Source organism: Rhinolophus sinicus, chromosome 5 (assembly GCF_057876585.1).
Source record: "Rhinolophus sinicus isolate RSI-liver-muscle chromosome 5, RSI-T2T, whole genome shotgun sequence".
Classification (NCBI taxonomy): domain Eukaryota; kingdom Metazoa; phylum Chordata; class Mammalia; order Chiroptera; family Rhinolophidae; genus Rhinolophus; species Rhinolophus sinicus.
This window is the reverse complement of record NC_142505.1, coordinates 20,038,222-20,054,944: the sequence shown is the minus strand read 5'-3', so window position 1 is coordinate 20,054,944 and position 16,723 is coordinate 20,038,222. Positions and strand designations below refer to the sequence as shown.

At 33.7% G+C, this 16,723-nt stretch overlaps 1 protein-coding gene across 15 annotated transcripts in view; it reads left to right on the top strand.

Annotated features, from left to right (window-relative positions):
• Window positions 1-16,723, top strand: part of RBMS3 (RNA binding motif single stranded interacting protein 3) — a 1,228,141-nt gene that overhangs the window by 767,156 nt on the left and 444,262 nt on the right. For all 15 annotated transcript variants that reach the window (XM_088798298.1, XM_088798292.1, XM_088798297.1 and 12 more), the window contains one exon: window positions 11,873-11,931. In XM_088798298.1, coding sequence (XP_088654424.1) covers window positions 11,873-11,931 — 59 coding nt within the window. The remainder of the gene's footprint in view (window positions 1-11,872; window positions 11,932-16,723) is intronic.

The window sequence follows — 16,723 nt, the reverse complement described above, 5'->3', positions numbered from 1 at the left end:
TGAAAATACTAATAATATAAATGTTTATAATGGCAAAAATAAAGGGGTGTGTATGGATAAACCTAAGTAGAAATAGACAGGAGCTCTGACAAACAAAATCTAAATAATGTGTTCAAAGGAAAACTATAACCCAGTGAAGATAAAAGAATCACAGTAAAGATATAAATCACAGATAAAAGAATCACATTCATTTAAGTAATGTTCTAACATGAATAAAACTAAACAATATGTGTTATATATGTATGATAAAATAATAGAGAAAAACAAGGGATATTTTATTACAGAATATAGAGTAGTGGTTTTCCATGAAGAGAACTGTAAGAAATGGTATTAGAGAAAGGCAAGCAAGATATTTCACAATTACAACAAATTATTTATTTCTTAACCTCTATGATGTGTGTTCATCTAAAAATGAACAGCTTTAAATATTTTAAATAATATTTTACATAGTCAATATTCATTTATATATTTTATATAAAGCAATATATAATTTAATGTAATAATCTTATTATATAGAATCATTATATAATGTAATATATAATTAAAGTAAAAAATAAATTTATTTATTTTTTAATTTGAATTACAATACATTAATTATTATGAATTATAATAAATTATAACACAAAACAAGACAAGGTTTGGCTATAAACAAACTCAAATTTTAAAGAAAATCCACAACTAACCCCGAACTTACCTTTGGAGTATAATACAGAAAATGATGTTGAAAAGCAATACGTATTTTTTAAGCTTTTAAAATGCCTGTTTATTTTTAAAGTGCAATTTGATAGTGAATACTTCAAAATACTCAGTTGCCATATAATAGGAAATTGAAGTCAGTGTATCAACAACTTTACATTGACATATTAGTTCTTTCTCAAACAAGATTAAATCTTTTCTCTTAGTGACCCTACTGTGAGCTGTAGGAAGAGTAATTTCTATAAGCACAGGTGCACAAAGACATACACAAACACAAAGATCTCCACGCTTTCTAATGTTATTTGTTTGGAAAAATGTGTAATTTCCAGGAGGAAGTGATAAATGTTAGCTCCAAATCATTGTATCAATTCTAATTCTAAAATAGCCAATAGACATCTACATTGATAGGGGTCAGCTGCCCAGGCCTTAGTTCTTTTGAAGTTTCTTGATATGCTAACATACTCTGGATTGATAGTATACTTTAAAGAACAACAACAAAAAGAAGCAATATAAATGCAGTAAATGAGCTGTCACCTTTACATTCCTGAGCCATTCTTTGGGAGTTGTATCTATTTACAAAAAATCAGGTAATTATTTAATTATGAGTTATTCATTAAACAATGATAAATATTCCTTTGTAAGTGTGTAAATATTAAACCACCCAGTAATGACCACTACTTTTTCCATGCCAGACTCTTCTTAATAGCTTCCTTACACTGTTAACATTTTCTAATAGTACTGAAAGAACTTTTATGTTATCTACACTGATTTTTGTGTTGCTTATACTTCAAAGTCATGTACAAAGTTCTTAAAAGTGTTTGTGCTAGATGCAAAATTATATAAGTTGTATGATTATGTGAACCACACAAACAAGAAAAGTACTATTTTGAAAAAGAGATCAACCGACATAGCAAGTATTTGTGTGGTGAGATAAATTTTTTTCTAATTTTTTCTACATTTTTCAAATCTGACTTTATGACCTATATTCCGTCTATAATTTAAAAAATAATCAATTTATTAAAATGTCAGCACTCAGGCTGAAGATAGTTAATAGAATTTCAGTTTTTATAGAGCATGAAATGTATCCTTTCATTGCATTTTAATATAAAGGAAAAAGTAAATCAATTATGTTCCTATGGCACATGAAAAGTACACACCATCTAAACATATCAGCTTGTACTTTGGTTTCCCAGTGGTTAACTTTAAGACAAGTGAACAGAGGCCACCTCCTGAGCAGAATGTACTGTATTGCATTTTATCTGTAGGTGAATTCCCATTGTGTATAGTATTTGAATAAACCCAATATATTTATTCAAATAACCAACATTTTATTATTGTTGGTTATTTGGGTTGTTGTTTTTAATACAAAGAAAAAGAAACGGCTTCTCTAGTAATTTTATAGGTTGTGGGTCTAAGAAAAAAGTTTCAAGTTTACGTTTTCTTTTAAGCTAATTATTTACATAGGAATTAACATCCTCATTATTGTCTATTCAACAGCTTTTCTGGATCATCAGTTCTCTGTTGTGTTCTCTATCATGGCTGTATGATACAAGCAAGGAATGCAGTTCTGTTCGCAAGTAACTGTTAGAAATAAACCTGTGGTTATCATCCAGTCGGGACAGTGCTATGACAGAGGTACTCCTGGGCACCTTGCCAGAGGAGATGCTCCTAATTCAGCTAAAAGAAAGACGATGAGCAAAATCTTTCTAGAGGAGACAATGAAACTGATATTAGGCAAAGGAAGTTGTGAGTAGAGAGGCAGGAGGAAACAGAAAATTCTTGGCTTACGGAATTGTAGTCTAGCAGGGAACATTCTAGAAAGTTCCAAGTAATAAACTTTGGTTGGATTTGGGGGACCATATCGGGGAATGATGAGAATAGAGACTAGGAAGAGAAGCTGTATTTGTTATCCTTCCTGGCTGATATAGTAAAAGTAAATTATATAAAGTATTGTGGAGGGCCAAAGGACTATTAAAACAAAAGTATTCTTGGATTTTTTTTACTGAGATGATAATGCAACCCAGTTGAGTAACATTATACATATAATGTAGTAATAATGAAGAGTTAATTTTGGTATAAATAGTGTCTGTTATGGACTCTTAAGATACGGGTGAATACATCAAATCAGAAGAATAATTAATCAAGCACATGCATCTGTCAATAAGTGATTAACTTTAATAAGTTTCTCCTTTTCTTATTTGTACCACAGTTAAGAACAGATGGTTTTATCTTTCCTGGAGGAATATTACTGCATCATCAAATGTTTATTGTGTTTCTACTAGGTATACATACTCTTTGCACCATAAATACATATAAACCATGGACTATGCCCTTAAGTTTGATGGGACATGATCTGTGCTTAAATACAAGATTAATAGTCACAGGTGTTTCAAGAAATTATGGAAATGAGACTGGATTGTGATAGTATAAATATTATGCTACACTGAGAGCATCAAAAGGGACCTTGTAGTGGAAGTTAGAGACCATATATTCAAGTTTTATTAAATAACAGTTGATCAGGTAAAAAAGAATCTGTAAGAAGACATGAAAATCTTCCCCACATGTGGGGAGCAGCTGAATTTTTCTTGCATTTTCCCTTTAGCCTGTGACCTTCCCAAATGGTACAGACTGAAAATGTGTGATAGGTGTCTCGTTTGTCATGCAAAACATTTTCCCCAGTGGAATGAAAGAAATGCACTCAAGGGTGTGTATTTGTGTATACTTGCAGTAATAGTGGGAAAGGTTAAGACAAATGAACCAGAAGTCACTGATTTTGAGTTGAGATAGCATTGCATGAATTTTGCCATCTCTCACTTCCTTAATTGTTTTTTAGAATCGATAACATCAGCCTGAATTTTCTGACCATTAGGTAATTAAAAGATTGAGCATCATCCCAACAATTATAGTTTTTGACTATTTATGCTAAGTTTATTATTAAACTAGAATTCTTAAAATACAGTATTTTATTCTCTGCTATCTTATCTAGTGTGGTAGCTAGTATGCATATTTTACATATAATTTTAAAAGTACTGTGGGTAATACAGAAAATCTATAAAGCAAATAATCTTCACATAGTTAATTGAACTGCACCATTGATTTATGTTAACATGGATTATTTGAATATATATTGGGCTTCCTGCTAGAGTTTCACAAAGACTGAATTTTTTGGGGTGACACAGAGCACTTTTATCCAAAATACTTCTTAAAATTAAATGCAAAGAGATTGATGAGCTGACAAAAATGTCTGTGTTGCCATCTATTTGGGTACTTGTTTTACACGATTTTGGGAACTAAGATGAGGAGGATTAATTTGAATTAAAATTGGCCTTGACTTTAATTTTTTCCTGGTTGTTGTGTATGTGAGCTTTTGAAAAATTAAAATTAGCTTCAGTGAACAACTTCATTCTATGCTATATTTTTTTTCTAGATTTCCTATTGTAAATTCTAATTCTTTTAAATGAAGCAGTGGCATTCTTATATTACTTAATCATAGAAATGCATTTTTAAATGTTATGAAGCTTAGAAAGATTCCATTGACAGCGCACGACTATCGTTCTTTTACAGACAACTCTGCCTGGGAAATATGTCACTGAGTTCTTTGCAATAGTCACTTCCTCATACCGATAGTAAAAGCTGTGCTTTCATTACAAAGTTTTGAGCAGCTTCTATGTATGAAAATCCTTATTTGGTGTTTTATGTCAATATTTTTTCCTTGCGTGTCTTTGTAAATTTAAAGTAATATAATGCAATAAGAATTTTACAATAAGGACTTTAAAACTTTCTTAGTTTGGTTCTTGAGTGTTTTTTTTGTGTGTGTTTTTTTTTTAAGCTCACTCTCGTTTTGAATGAAATGAAGTGAATGTGCTCAACATACGTTATAAAAAGTGATGTATCATTATCAGGAGGATATGCACTTTGCAAAGTGGGAGCTATATCTGTGCGTAGATACACTTGACTCTCATTGCTATCCTGTTTGTCTTGTCTGATGAGGGTGTGGTATATGCGTACAACATTCACTCATTTATCCATTCATCCAACACACATTTATTGAGTGAGCCCTGTGTGTAAGGCCAGGGATATAAAATAAATAAGGCCGATGCCCTATCCTTGAAGAACTCATCCTCAATATTAGGATAGGAAATGGTACAGTATAGTACACTACAATACAGCATTGATAAAATATTGCATTTTAATCATTAATACAATTGGTGATACAACGCACTCTCTAATAGAAATATGCTCAGTGCCCTGTGGGATTATAACCAGAATTGAAATGAACTGCTTGGGGAAGAGAGAAACCGTGAGTTGAGCTGGGGTCAGGAGGAGAAGTGTAATGATGAAGAAAATCTGTGAGCAAATTAGAATGAAGCTAAACAGCCCATGTCCTGACTGGGAACCACTACTTTAATAGCAACAGCACCACCGCAAAACTTTCTTGAGAACCTGATTATGTGCGTTGGTACTAGGAGATGCAGTGGAAACTAAGAGCATTCTCTACTGAAATATGGCCTTCAAAATGATCACATGTGCTGCTCATTGATGCAGTTTTCTCTTAATACTATCAAGACAATTGATGATGTCAGGATTTTCAGAATCTGGAAGTTTTATGTCTTCCCCAAACAGCAAATGTAAATTCTGCTGCCAAACTATGGTTTCTGTTATGCTTTCAATTGATGTTAGATTCGTAGATGTACTGGAATGTGGTACACATTGTGCAGTCATAAGTTTCTTTGAGGAATACGTTTCTTTCCATGTGAGTTCTAATAATCAATGAGGAATGTCCAGCTACACTATTTCCAATAAATGGTGTTCATTAAAAAACAGAAAACAAAACAAAACGAAATGCCATTTAGGGGGCCAATTACGTCCAACATCTGCAATAGACTTCGAGATAGTTTCTGTGGCCCATGACTGGCCAGAGAACTGACTTTGATGCAGGCTTGTTCACTATGCATTAAGGACAGTGTGATATCAAGGAAAGAGTAGGGATTTTGTAGCTAAATGCACCCTAGTTTAAATATAAGCAATATAACCAATAGCTGTCAATTTGGGTATGTAAGTCAATATAAGCTAACTTTAATTTTTTATCTTAAAAAATGAGAATGATGATATTAGCTTATTAGGTAGTTGTAAGAATTTGGAATAAAATGTCTAATGTGCCCTGTGTATTCACTGGCACGTAGCAGGTGCTCAATAATATAAATTATAAATTATATGTATATGTATATATATTATGTATAAATGTAGTCCAATCATTAGTAGGTGTTTCTGAACTGGAAAATTTGTCAGGTCCATAAAAATTAGTTAAAAATCAACAGATTTTCATAGAAGTTTACTATGTATCAAGCTCTATACTGGATATTTTGAAGATGATTTAAAAAGTATAAGATTATCTGGACCCCTGAAAACTCAAGGTCTGGTTGAAGAGACAATCTCATGGGGAAAAAACAGACAATATCATAAAACAGTAAAACAATAACAATAGCATTAATAATAATAATAATAATAATAATAATAATACATGCTAGGTGCTTTTATGTAGACTGTGAGCACAATAGCCATTCAGATTTGGGAGAAATAACTGGTGGACATGGAAGTCAGAACATGCAGGTTACTCTTGAAGGACCTATATTATTTAGAAAGAGAAGGGGCACTTGGAAGATACCAGTGCCACCATCACAAACTGACAGTCCTTAGGCTCAGTGTGCCTAGGAGAGCTATTTTATTTGGCCTTCACTTATCATTTCCAAATGCCAAAGAATAAATGAGCCATCTAGAAGAAGGCAGATAAAACCCCACATTTTCTAAAAGGATAATGTTGTATCTGTTAAATAAATATAATACCTTTTTCTAGTCTGTTATCAATATAAAAGGCATGTGAGTAAAGTGTTAGCTGGGGGTTAATTGACTGCGGAGACTCTATTTTCAGTCATTGCCTGTATTTTTTTGAATTAACATACACAGTTGGTGATTCAGCAAAGGAATTTAAAAATAAATTCTGTATAGAAAGGTCCTATCAATTTGATGTGTTCATAATTCATGAAGAGTAGACCCATAATAGCTCTATTTTCTCTTTAACTTTGGAAAATAAAAGATGCCATTAGTTTAAATTAGGCTTGTATGTGAAAGAATCATGTGTATCAACAAATATAGTTTGACTCAGATGCTATGTAAGATAAGAATAACTACCAGGAAGAATTGACTATTTCTTTAAAAAGTGTAAGGTAAAACTTGCATTGACAAGCTGGGGTAAAAATATCTTAAAGAGTAGATAAACAACACATGAATTTATAAAACTCAGTTAATGAAAACTCAAAATACAGTAAGTGGATAGTTATTATATATTGGCTACTGTTTTGCAGAGCACTTAGAATATAAATAATGTTATTTGGCACCTGGTCATATTTAGATACTGTATGGGCATTTAGGATAGTTGGTGAATATGTAGCTATGACAAGAAGTTGCATATTTTTATGTTAAAAAGTATCCTAGCAATTCTGGTATTAGCTATTTCTTATATTGGCTACGTAAGATACTAAATGCCCAGATGGAAAGAAGGTATAATATGTGTTCATTTATTTGTTTCCCCCAAGAAGTTGAAACCCCCAATGAAGTTGACTATGGGTATTTTATCTCTTCTAGCTGTAGAATATGAAAGCATAAAAAAGTGAATTGTATTTGTCTGAAAGCTTCCAGGAGGCACCTGGAACTAGTGGTTAAGTATCTATTTCAATGCATCATTCAGTAATTTGGTCATATACATTTTTTTCTAATATCAGATTTTGCTTTCTAGTCATGGATGGCATAACAAAAACTTGACGAACACTTAAGGTCTTGATCTAAACTCTAAGAAGAGGGAGAGTAAACAAGTGAGATAATTCAACTTTAGGAATACCTTTTACCTCAGAAATATATATATTTTTTGGAGTGTGTAAAAATGTGTCTTGAATCTGTGTAGTAATTTTTACTTTAGTCTATATAGTATGTATATAGACTATTCTTTTTACTCTAGTCTATATAGTATGTATACATATACGTACTATATAGACTAGAGTAAATATATATATACACATATATATACATATATACGTATATATGTGTGTATATGTATATGTATATATATATATATATATACCCTGTTTCCTTGAGAATAAGACCTTACCGGACAGTCAGCTCTAATGCGACTTTTGGAGCAAAAATTAATATAAGACCCGATCTTATATTATATTGTATTATATAAGACCCGGTCTTATAATAAAATAAGACCGTGTCTTATATTAATTTTTGCTCCAAAAGACACATTAAAGCTGATTGTCCAGTCAGGTCTTATTTTTGGGGAAACATGGTTTACATATATACACACTTTGACAAAACATTAGGAAGAGAGATTTAATATAGTTCTTCACAGGTATATTATATTGGTGTTTTTTGTGTTTATCATGGTTTGAGTTGTTAAGAAAATAAAGTCTAAACTTTATTTACCTACATCAATTGTTGAGTTTGAAGAGCATGGAAAATATAGCACCAGTCATGCAGAAAGTACCTGTTTGTCATCGTGAGTTCAAACATGAGTTCAAACCAATGGCCCATTAAATACCTTCTTTTGTTGTTTAAAGCATATTCTAGCTTTGCGAAATAATTGTTAATGCGGAATGTTGTAACTGAGCCAAGGAATGAAATTCCTATACCTCCGATCAGAGTAAGCGGATAAGTCAAGTATTCTAAGTTGCGTTCCATGGTTTTGTGATTCTGTACTATTGGAAATTCTCGCCTAGAGTGTAATTAGGAATAGGGAAATCAAGAAATAGCACAATTTGTCTTTTGGCATGAGTGTGTGTGTGTGTGTGTGTGTGTGTGTGTGTGTGTGTGTTTGTGTGTGTGTGTGTTTGATTTTCCATTTATAGTACTATTGTAATATTTTCTGGGAAATAAAATTCTTTTTTTTTTTTTTTGTGGAAAAAAGTTGCTTGCTTAAATATCCACAAATGCTTTCCACAAGAAAGCATTTCATTTTTTTGTGGACCGTAAAAAAATGATAACCATGTTTTATTTGTCCTGCATTTAATGAAGGAAAAGACATCTTTGTAGTATTGATATAGTAAGACATTATGCACACTACAGGTTAAAAGTTTCATCATGAAATTTAACTCACTATGAGATGTAGTAATTTCTAATTTCCTTTTTAAAAGACAGAGCTAAATTTTAATTTAGAAGGTGCTTATATTAAAAATTCAGGAATAGCTTTAGCAGCCTATTAAGAACGGTTTTTGTCTTAACAGTTTGTGTGTCTGATGTCAGATGGTTATAAATTTCTAAATTATTTTTTTCCTCTGGTTTTTACTTCTCCTATATTATATTAATGGTGCTTTGTGAGGGAAAAAAAAAGCTCCAGCAAACGTTCCCTTTCTTCTCCCTTCTTGTCTAATACTGTAAAATGCATGTAATTTTGCAAATGTTTACCTGCCTGAGTAGCCAAAATCTAGCAAACATTACTGTAATTAATGGGTATGATTCTGGTGCCTTGAACCATTGTTTAGTGAAGAGGCTGTTCAAAAACGATATGATTTTACTGGTTACTTTCCTAAGAGAGAAGGTCTTGGGGTGAAGTAGAACTTGAAAGAGGCTGTATGCATCTGATAGGGATGGTATAGGTGGAGAGCTGAGGAATTTTGGAGAGAGTAAGGTTGTATGATGTCAGTCTTGTGGTAGCAGACACTTCAGTAGGACTAAAACCAACCAAAAAAACCCTCTAATCCTATGGATATTGGTGTGATTATGTGCGGTGAGAACATAGTTAATGAAATCTTGAACATTAAAAATAATCATATAAACTGTAAATCCAAATTATACTTTTAGCAAATAACTTTACCTGCCAAATTTCTTAGTGAAAGATTTTGACAATCTAAGTAGTAATGTTTTAAGCTGTCGTTTTGCATGGAAACTTTACCCCCTTTCACTTCTTATCTACCTTAGAGAAGGCCAAAGACTGAGGTATTTTTATGTAGCAGGTAATAGGAAGAGTGTAATTTCAAGAAGAGCTCATATTTAATGAACATTTATTCTGTGTCAGCCAGTTATCAACACTTTTGGTAAACCTCATTTAATCCTCACAGCAACCCTATGAGGTAGAGACTATTATCATCATTGTACAAATTTATAAGCAGATGTATATAAATTTAAATAAATAGTGCAAATCAGTATTTAAGTAAATAGTCTTATGTTATTTTAGATGATGAAATGTTGCAAAGAACACATAAGATTTAGCCAAATGAATGCATCTGAGCTGAATTGTGATTTGAGCCATGACAGCTAGTTGTCACAGTATATTCTTTTAACTACTACACTACAGTGCCCTGGAGTATAATACCTGGATTCCCAAAGAAATGAAGCTTGATTGAACTAGAAGATTTGACATATATAGGGGCTTCCCTAGTTTCGAGGCAGCATGATGTAATAGGCACTGCATCAAATTTGAGAATTCCATATTCAGGTTCCTGATGTAACTTTCACAGATTATATGATTTTGATTAAGTTACCGATCTTTTAGGCCATGCTATCTACAGCTACAAAATAGTTATAGACACTTTCAGCCTTAGCAATCTTCAGTTTAGTTAACTGTAGGGGAATAGTTACAATGATGCAGGAAACGGAGTGGTACCCCAGATGCAAATAGCTGAAACGTCAGGGTTATGCTGACAAAAATCTACTCAGTTCGGTATTGGGCAGCTCCATCCCAGTTCTGGCTGACTTTAACAAGGGAGGAGTAACTAGGTGACTGGTGGGAATTATTCCAGACCCCTTCATCTAATTTCATACAAGTAGTCCTGTTTCTATTGTAGCCTATCAATAGCTCTGCTCCTGTTGGCATGATTTTCAAGGTTATAGGTGTATCACTTTCGTAATGACATTAATCCCATCAGTTTCTAGAGGACCCTTCGTCCATCTTTAGTGAAAACAACTGAAAAAGACACAGGCAGAGGCATTTCCGGTACTATGCCCTTATGGACACTAGAATTTTAATAAATGACCTCCGAAATGCTGTGAAAAATTAATGATATAGTAAAAGGTGATTACAAATGTAAAAGAAACATTGGAAATAGGGAACCTAGTTCATTAATATGTGGAATGTTTAATATTTGTCATATATTTTTACATTTAGGAACACAGAATTTAAAGACAACTTGGCAAATATTTTGTGACAATAGCTGAAATCTTGAACAGAATGGGGGTTGTTAATAAACTTGGCGCATCAATTTGCATTATAGCATCTCCACGTTGTTAGGTTCATTGGGAAGCATCCTTCATGGAATCCTAAAGAACAGGGTTTTAGGATCATCTTGTTCAGTCTCATCATCATTATACCTCAGAAATGTGCTCTAAGAGATTGTTTGATTCCCCATATTACTCATCTTTTGAAAACAAAACCTAGACTAGGTCTTGTGCAAGAGGTGATAAAAAAAATGAGCATATTTATGATGTATATAGCTATTTATCGTAGAAACTTTCTTATAGATGAAGTACCATTGGATAATCTGTATCATTTATTTATTTATAGAAAACATTTATTGAACTTCTATCACCTTTGGTGGCAGGCATTGAGAACACACAAGTCAGATCTTATCCTCAAATGACAGTATAATATATTTTTAGTAGCAAAATAAATACATTTCTATTTATCTTAGGAGCACTGATAGGAAATGTCAAAATTTCAATTTAACCCTTTCCCAAATCCTGAAAGGTGGTTATTACAATTCCCATTTTTTACAGATGAAAAAATTGGCTTGGAGAAGTTATGTTAAACTTCTCTAGTTACACAGGTAAGCATCAGAGCTGGATGCAAGCCCTGTTCATCCTGGCACCAAGCTGCATACTTTTTTTCATGAATCCACAGTGATTTACTTTGATCACAATCACATGCTATCCCCCCTTCAGCCACCTATGACAGCCTGACAGGTTTATTTTTAAAGGTTCAACCCAGTGATTGCATAGGGAAGTGCATTCTCGAGTCATAGAGAAGAACTGGTGAAAGGAGATCACCCAGGTGTGAAATGGGAGTTCTCAGCTTGTTTTCTTGGTTCATTCCTGCCCATGTGTATGTACACCCATGTTCATGAAGGTGTTTGATGTTTCTCCATTGGGCTACAGTAACATGGATTTTTCTCTCTCTCTCTTTCAGGTATGGAAAAATTGTATCCACAAAGGCAATTCTTGACAAAAACACAAATCAGTGCAAAGGTATGTGTAATGGCATCTGTATCCTGAGCTCTTGTTACCTATACTGTTCAATTGCTAGCTGCTCCCAGGCAGAGGTCCAGCACATGGTGCCCAGGGGTCACACTGTATACTATACGGCAAACCCCTTTAATAACCCCGAGGCTCTGATGAGTTGTATTTCTAGTAACATTGCTCATTAATTTTTTTCATTAACAAACAAAATGAAAATCGCACATTAGAACAAGTGTCAAATTGCTTCAGCATAAAACTAAATTACCTCCTAACAACTTTGGGTTGTTTAATTTGAATGATATCATCAGTGATGCAAATTGATTTCCTATATAAAACTAAGAAACTCTGGGGAGAACTTTCCCATGCAAAACACATTTTAATTTATCTGTTCTTTAAAGCGTTAGCAACATTGGTTGACTAGGATGAATTTACTGATGGGCCCACTGTGTCTAAGCTTCAGCCATGAACACCTCATGGGATCTCAGAATTCTCAGAGTTGGTATCTTATTAAGCCTTTTTTTTTTTTTTTTTTTTTGGAGGGGGGACTGTTTCTGAAGTTGTTTGAGTATATCTGTGGCTCTTATTTCTTCATGTTTGAGAATCCTATACTCTTTTAAGAGCTGCATTAAATGATTTGTGGCATCTATATCATCTCTCTTATATGACTCAGTTCTTACTGGAAAATGGGAATGGTTCTTGTAACATGTGATTTGTTGTTCCTCTAAGCCAGTCTTTTTTATAATACTGATGTTGAAAAGTAAGGTAGAGCCAAGATTATTCTAAACTGCCTTATTTCACATATAATTATAATGTACACAACTTTTAGGAATGAATACTTATACATTGCAGATACATACTAGCCTATTTGGGTAATGGTATTTAGATTTAATTCAGCAATTAAAAGAGAACATTTCATGTCTCTTATAAACTTACAAATGTACTAGGTATTCAGGTATTGCAAGATAAAAACTAATAAGACATGGTTTCTGTTATCTAATAGTTCAATTTCTAGTTGAAAAAGAAACCACCAAGAAAAACAAGAAACTAGTCCTAATAAAATTATTAGGATCAGTGCATCAGCCTGAGATACGATGTGAGAGTATAACAGAGATATCTATAAGATGGGTACTCACAACATACTATCATACTATGAGTATATGGAATTCCTATAGAAATTCCTTTTGGGGGAATTAAGTTTATAAACCCAAGGCAGAATGGATGGGCTTGGGCATGGTTGGTGTTCGGGAGAAAGAATTTCAGAATGTAATTGATCAGACCCACATATCTGGAATACAAAAATGCACAGGTAAGGATAGTGGTAGAAAAAAAGAAGGGGTCAATTTTGCAGACTTTAAAAAAGTTATCCTGGATATTTTGAACTTAATTCTGTATGAAACCCTTAGTAGTTTTTTGAGCAGACACAATATAATTCTGTATATGTTTTAGAAAAGTTATTTTTCACAAAGGAGTAAAATCAAATTGCAAATGGGAGAAATTAGAGGCAGGAAAAAAGCAATGTAAACTTGAAATCCATAGATCAAGAGGAAATGAGGAATGTCACCCAGGCATTGTTAGAGAAATGGAAATGGAGTCATCTTGAATGCTCTCAAAGGTAGAATTGAATATTCTCTATAATGGAGGAAGAAAGGGATATATAAAATAAAGCCAACATGTTGACCTTTCATGATTGTGGAAGGTGGCTGTGCCATTTACTGAGGTAAGAAGTCCAGAAATTGAAGTAGTAGGTTTTGTGGAGAGGTGATGGGTTATGTGTTGGCTATGCTGAATTAGAGGTCTGGGCATGACATCTATGTGAGAGATATCAAAGAGGAAGGTACAAGAAAGCTCAGAGCTACAGATGGTGACTGAAATCAAGGGAATAGATAATAACACTAAAAGTAACCTACAGAAGGGGAATGTGCTGCGTTATATAAAGGTGGGCAGCTGAAAACTGAATCTTGGAGAACATCTAAGAGCAAAGCTAGGCCATGACTACAGGATACGCTTTACTCTTCGCCTGTGGGAAGCATATGGTATGTTAGAAGCATTACAATGCTAAATCTATTCCTTATAGGCAACCCAACCCACTTCCAAAGTCTTTGGGTAAAAATATCTATAAGAACAACCAGAGAAAATTGAGGCACCCAACTCATGCAGTCAATAATATTGATTGAACACTAATCAGAAGTACAAATGCTTCACAGACAAACACCACCAGTAAACCACAGTAGATCTCATTACATATCTGATCATTGCAGTGGTCTATGTGAAAGGAACCTTCACTATGCAAAGTTTTGCTCAAGAACGCAGATATCTTTTGTTATGGTACAACACTGGAATAACAAAAGTGTAAATTGCGAACCTGAAAAACTGTACTCTTGTGTACTTGTGAGGCTTGAAGAGTAAGGGATATAACTGAAATGGGTTATCAGAGTTTCCATAAGCGATTATCCGTCTCTCAACAGTGGGGATGCTGATATGGACAGATACTGTAGGTAACCTTACATGAACTCCTAACACTCCTAGCCACAATTTCTTTTAACTCCTTCTTTAATTCTCTCTCTCTCTCTCTCTCTCTCTCTCTCTCTCTCTCTCTCTCTCTCTCTCTCCCCCCCCCTCCCTCTCCAAATAGACTTTGAAACTCAATGAAAACAGGGTTTGTGTAATCTAGGAAACATCTTCAAACTGGGGTGTTGTAGGGAAATGAATGACTGTCTATTGGAGATTCTAGTAGAAAATATTAGAACATATCTTCCTTTGTTTTTACATCAACTTTTTGTGTGTGTGTGTTATAACATATATATCAGTATGAAAATTATACAAATACATAGGTTTTAGACAAATAAATATAAATATTGGGTTTGCTGCTCCAAAGTATTTTAGAAGTAGTTTGGAGACTACTGGTCTCAAACATAATAAATGCTGAAGGAGTGAAGAAAGAAAGAGATAACGGAAGGGAAGGAGATAGGGAGGGAGTGAGGAAGGGAGGGAGGGAGGGAGGGAGAGAGGGAGGGATCCTGGAACCAGACGGGGAAATCATTTAATAGAAAGACAGCTAAAGACGACTTTATGGGAGTGCAGAGAGCTGTTAGTCCGTCTTCCTTGAGGGCAGTGTGAAGAAGGTGGTATGATCATGTGGTCATTACACAAAAATGAAAGCCTCCAGTTGTCTTTTCTGGCCACAACACTTGGAGCCTGTAGATAACAATAGTGACTCTGACTCACCACCTTGGTCAAACACATAGGGGAGGTATCCTAAATGAAAGCAGTTGTGATTAGAAAAGTACTACAGTCACTTTCATATTTTGGGGAAAATAATAAGATTCTGAGTCTTATTTAAAGTATTTATTTCAGAAAAATGACCCTTGAAATAGTTACAAGTAGAAACTACATATGATTGGGAAGCTACAGCAATTACATTTATGGAACATTATTCATAGTTGCTAATGATCACCATGGGAGCAAGTACTGAGGTTGGGAAGAAAACTGGCATTACTGAGGAGTTCAAGGAACTGATAAAATAGGCATTGAAACAACCATCTAAATATTAAGTGAAATAGTCAAGAATCAAATTAGCAGGAGTGGCATTGGAAAAAGTGACTGATGCAGGGGTATTAGTGGAGAAATAGGAGGCATGATACCAGGGTTCTGTAGACAATGGTGAAAATGAAGATTCATTGGTTATAAATTTTATGTGAGACTCTATTGGCGATTTTAGGTAGGAGGGAAACCATATGGAAATGGAGCAAGGAGGACTCCTATTTATAGGTCCAGTGGGAGAAGATATGTTAGGGAAACAAAAAAACATACATACGAGAAGGAATAGTGTTCTCAGGATGGGTTAGGTAAAAGATTGAAAACATGCAAATTAAAGCAATTGGCAGTCACAGTTTATATCCACTAATGTAGCAAACATTATAACATGGAGGCCAGCAAATTCTGGTTTCTGTGAAACTGGTGCATCCATTTTTTCATTAGTACAAGGCTAAATTTGTAGAGGCTTTAAAAAAAAAAAAAGTTAGTATGGAAAAGAACATACTTTGCTATTAGTAATTGCTATTAGTAATTCCGCTGAGAATATTGTGCCAAATAGTTTATTCCAACATATTTTTTAAGTGTGTATATATGCAAACTCTTAGCACTCTTTCATTTTCTATATTAGAACAAATATAGAAAGCATCCCACTTCTAGCACATACAACTGCTCTATAACCATTACAATTATATTCATGAGGACTAAACCATTTCAGACTATGAAAATGTGTATTATAGGAAGTTAAATGAATATGGAACAATGTAAAATAATGTGTATAATAAATATGGAGCTAGGTAAATATTTCAGAGTCAGTATTGCTATGGTTACGTCTGTGGTGGAGCCAGACTGCCTGGTTTCAACATTGCTTCTCCACTCAGTAGCTGGGTGACCTGTGGTAAATTACTCAACTTTGTTGGGTGTCTTGATTTCTCCATCTGTAAAATGATAGTAATAAAAGGACCTGATATGATCATTAAATGAGTTAATACATGGATGATGGTCAACAATACCTCGTGTTTGTTGTCACATGAAATACTGACAATGTTAAGCAAAACAAAATTAATGTTGGGGTTGAGGTGGTATGCATATGGGCGATAGATTGTTATCAACTTTACATTTCTCTAAATCTGTTTTATTGCATTTTCAGGCAAAAAAAAAAAAAAAATCCCACAAGAAAAAGCCAAATAGCTCTTGAAAATATTGAGATGATTTCAATTATATTTGTATTTATATTTTGGTCATTTTTTGTGTAACCTGAGTAGCACAA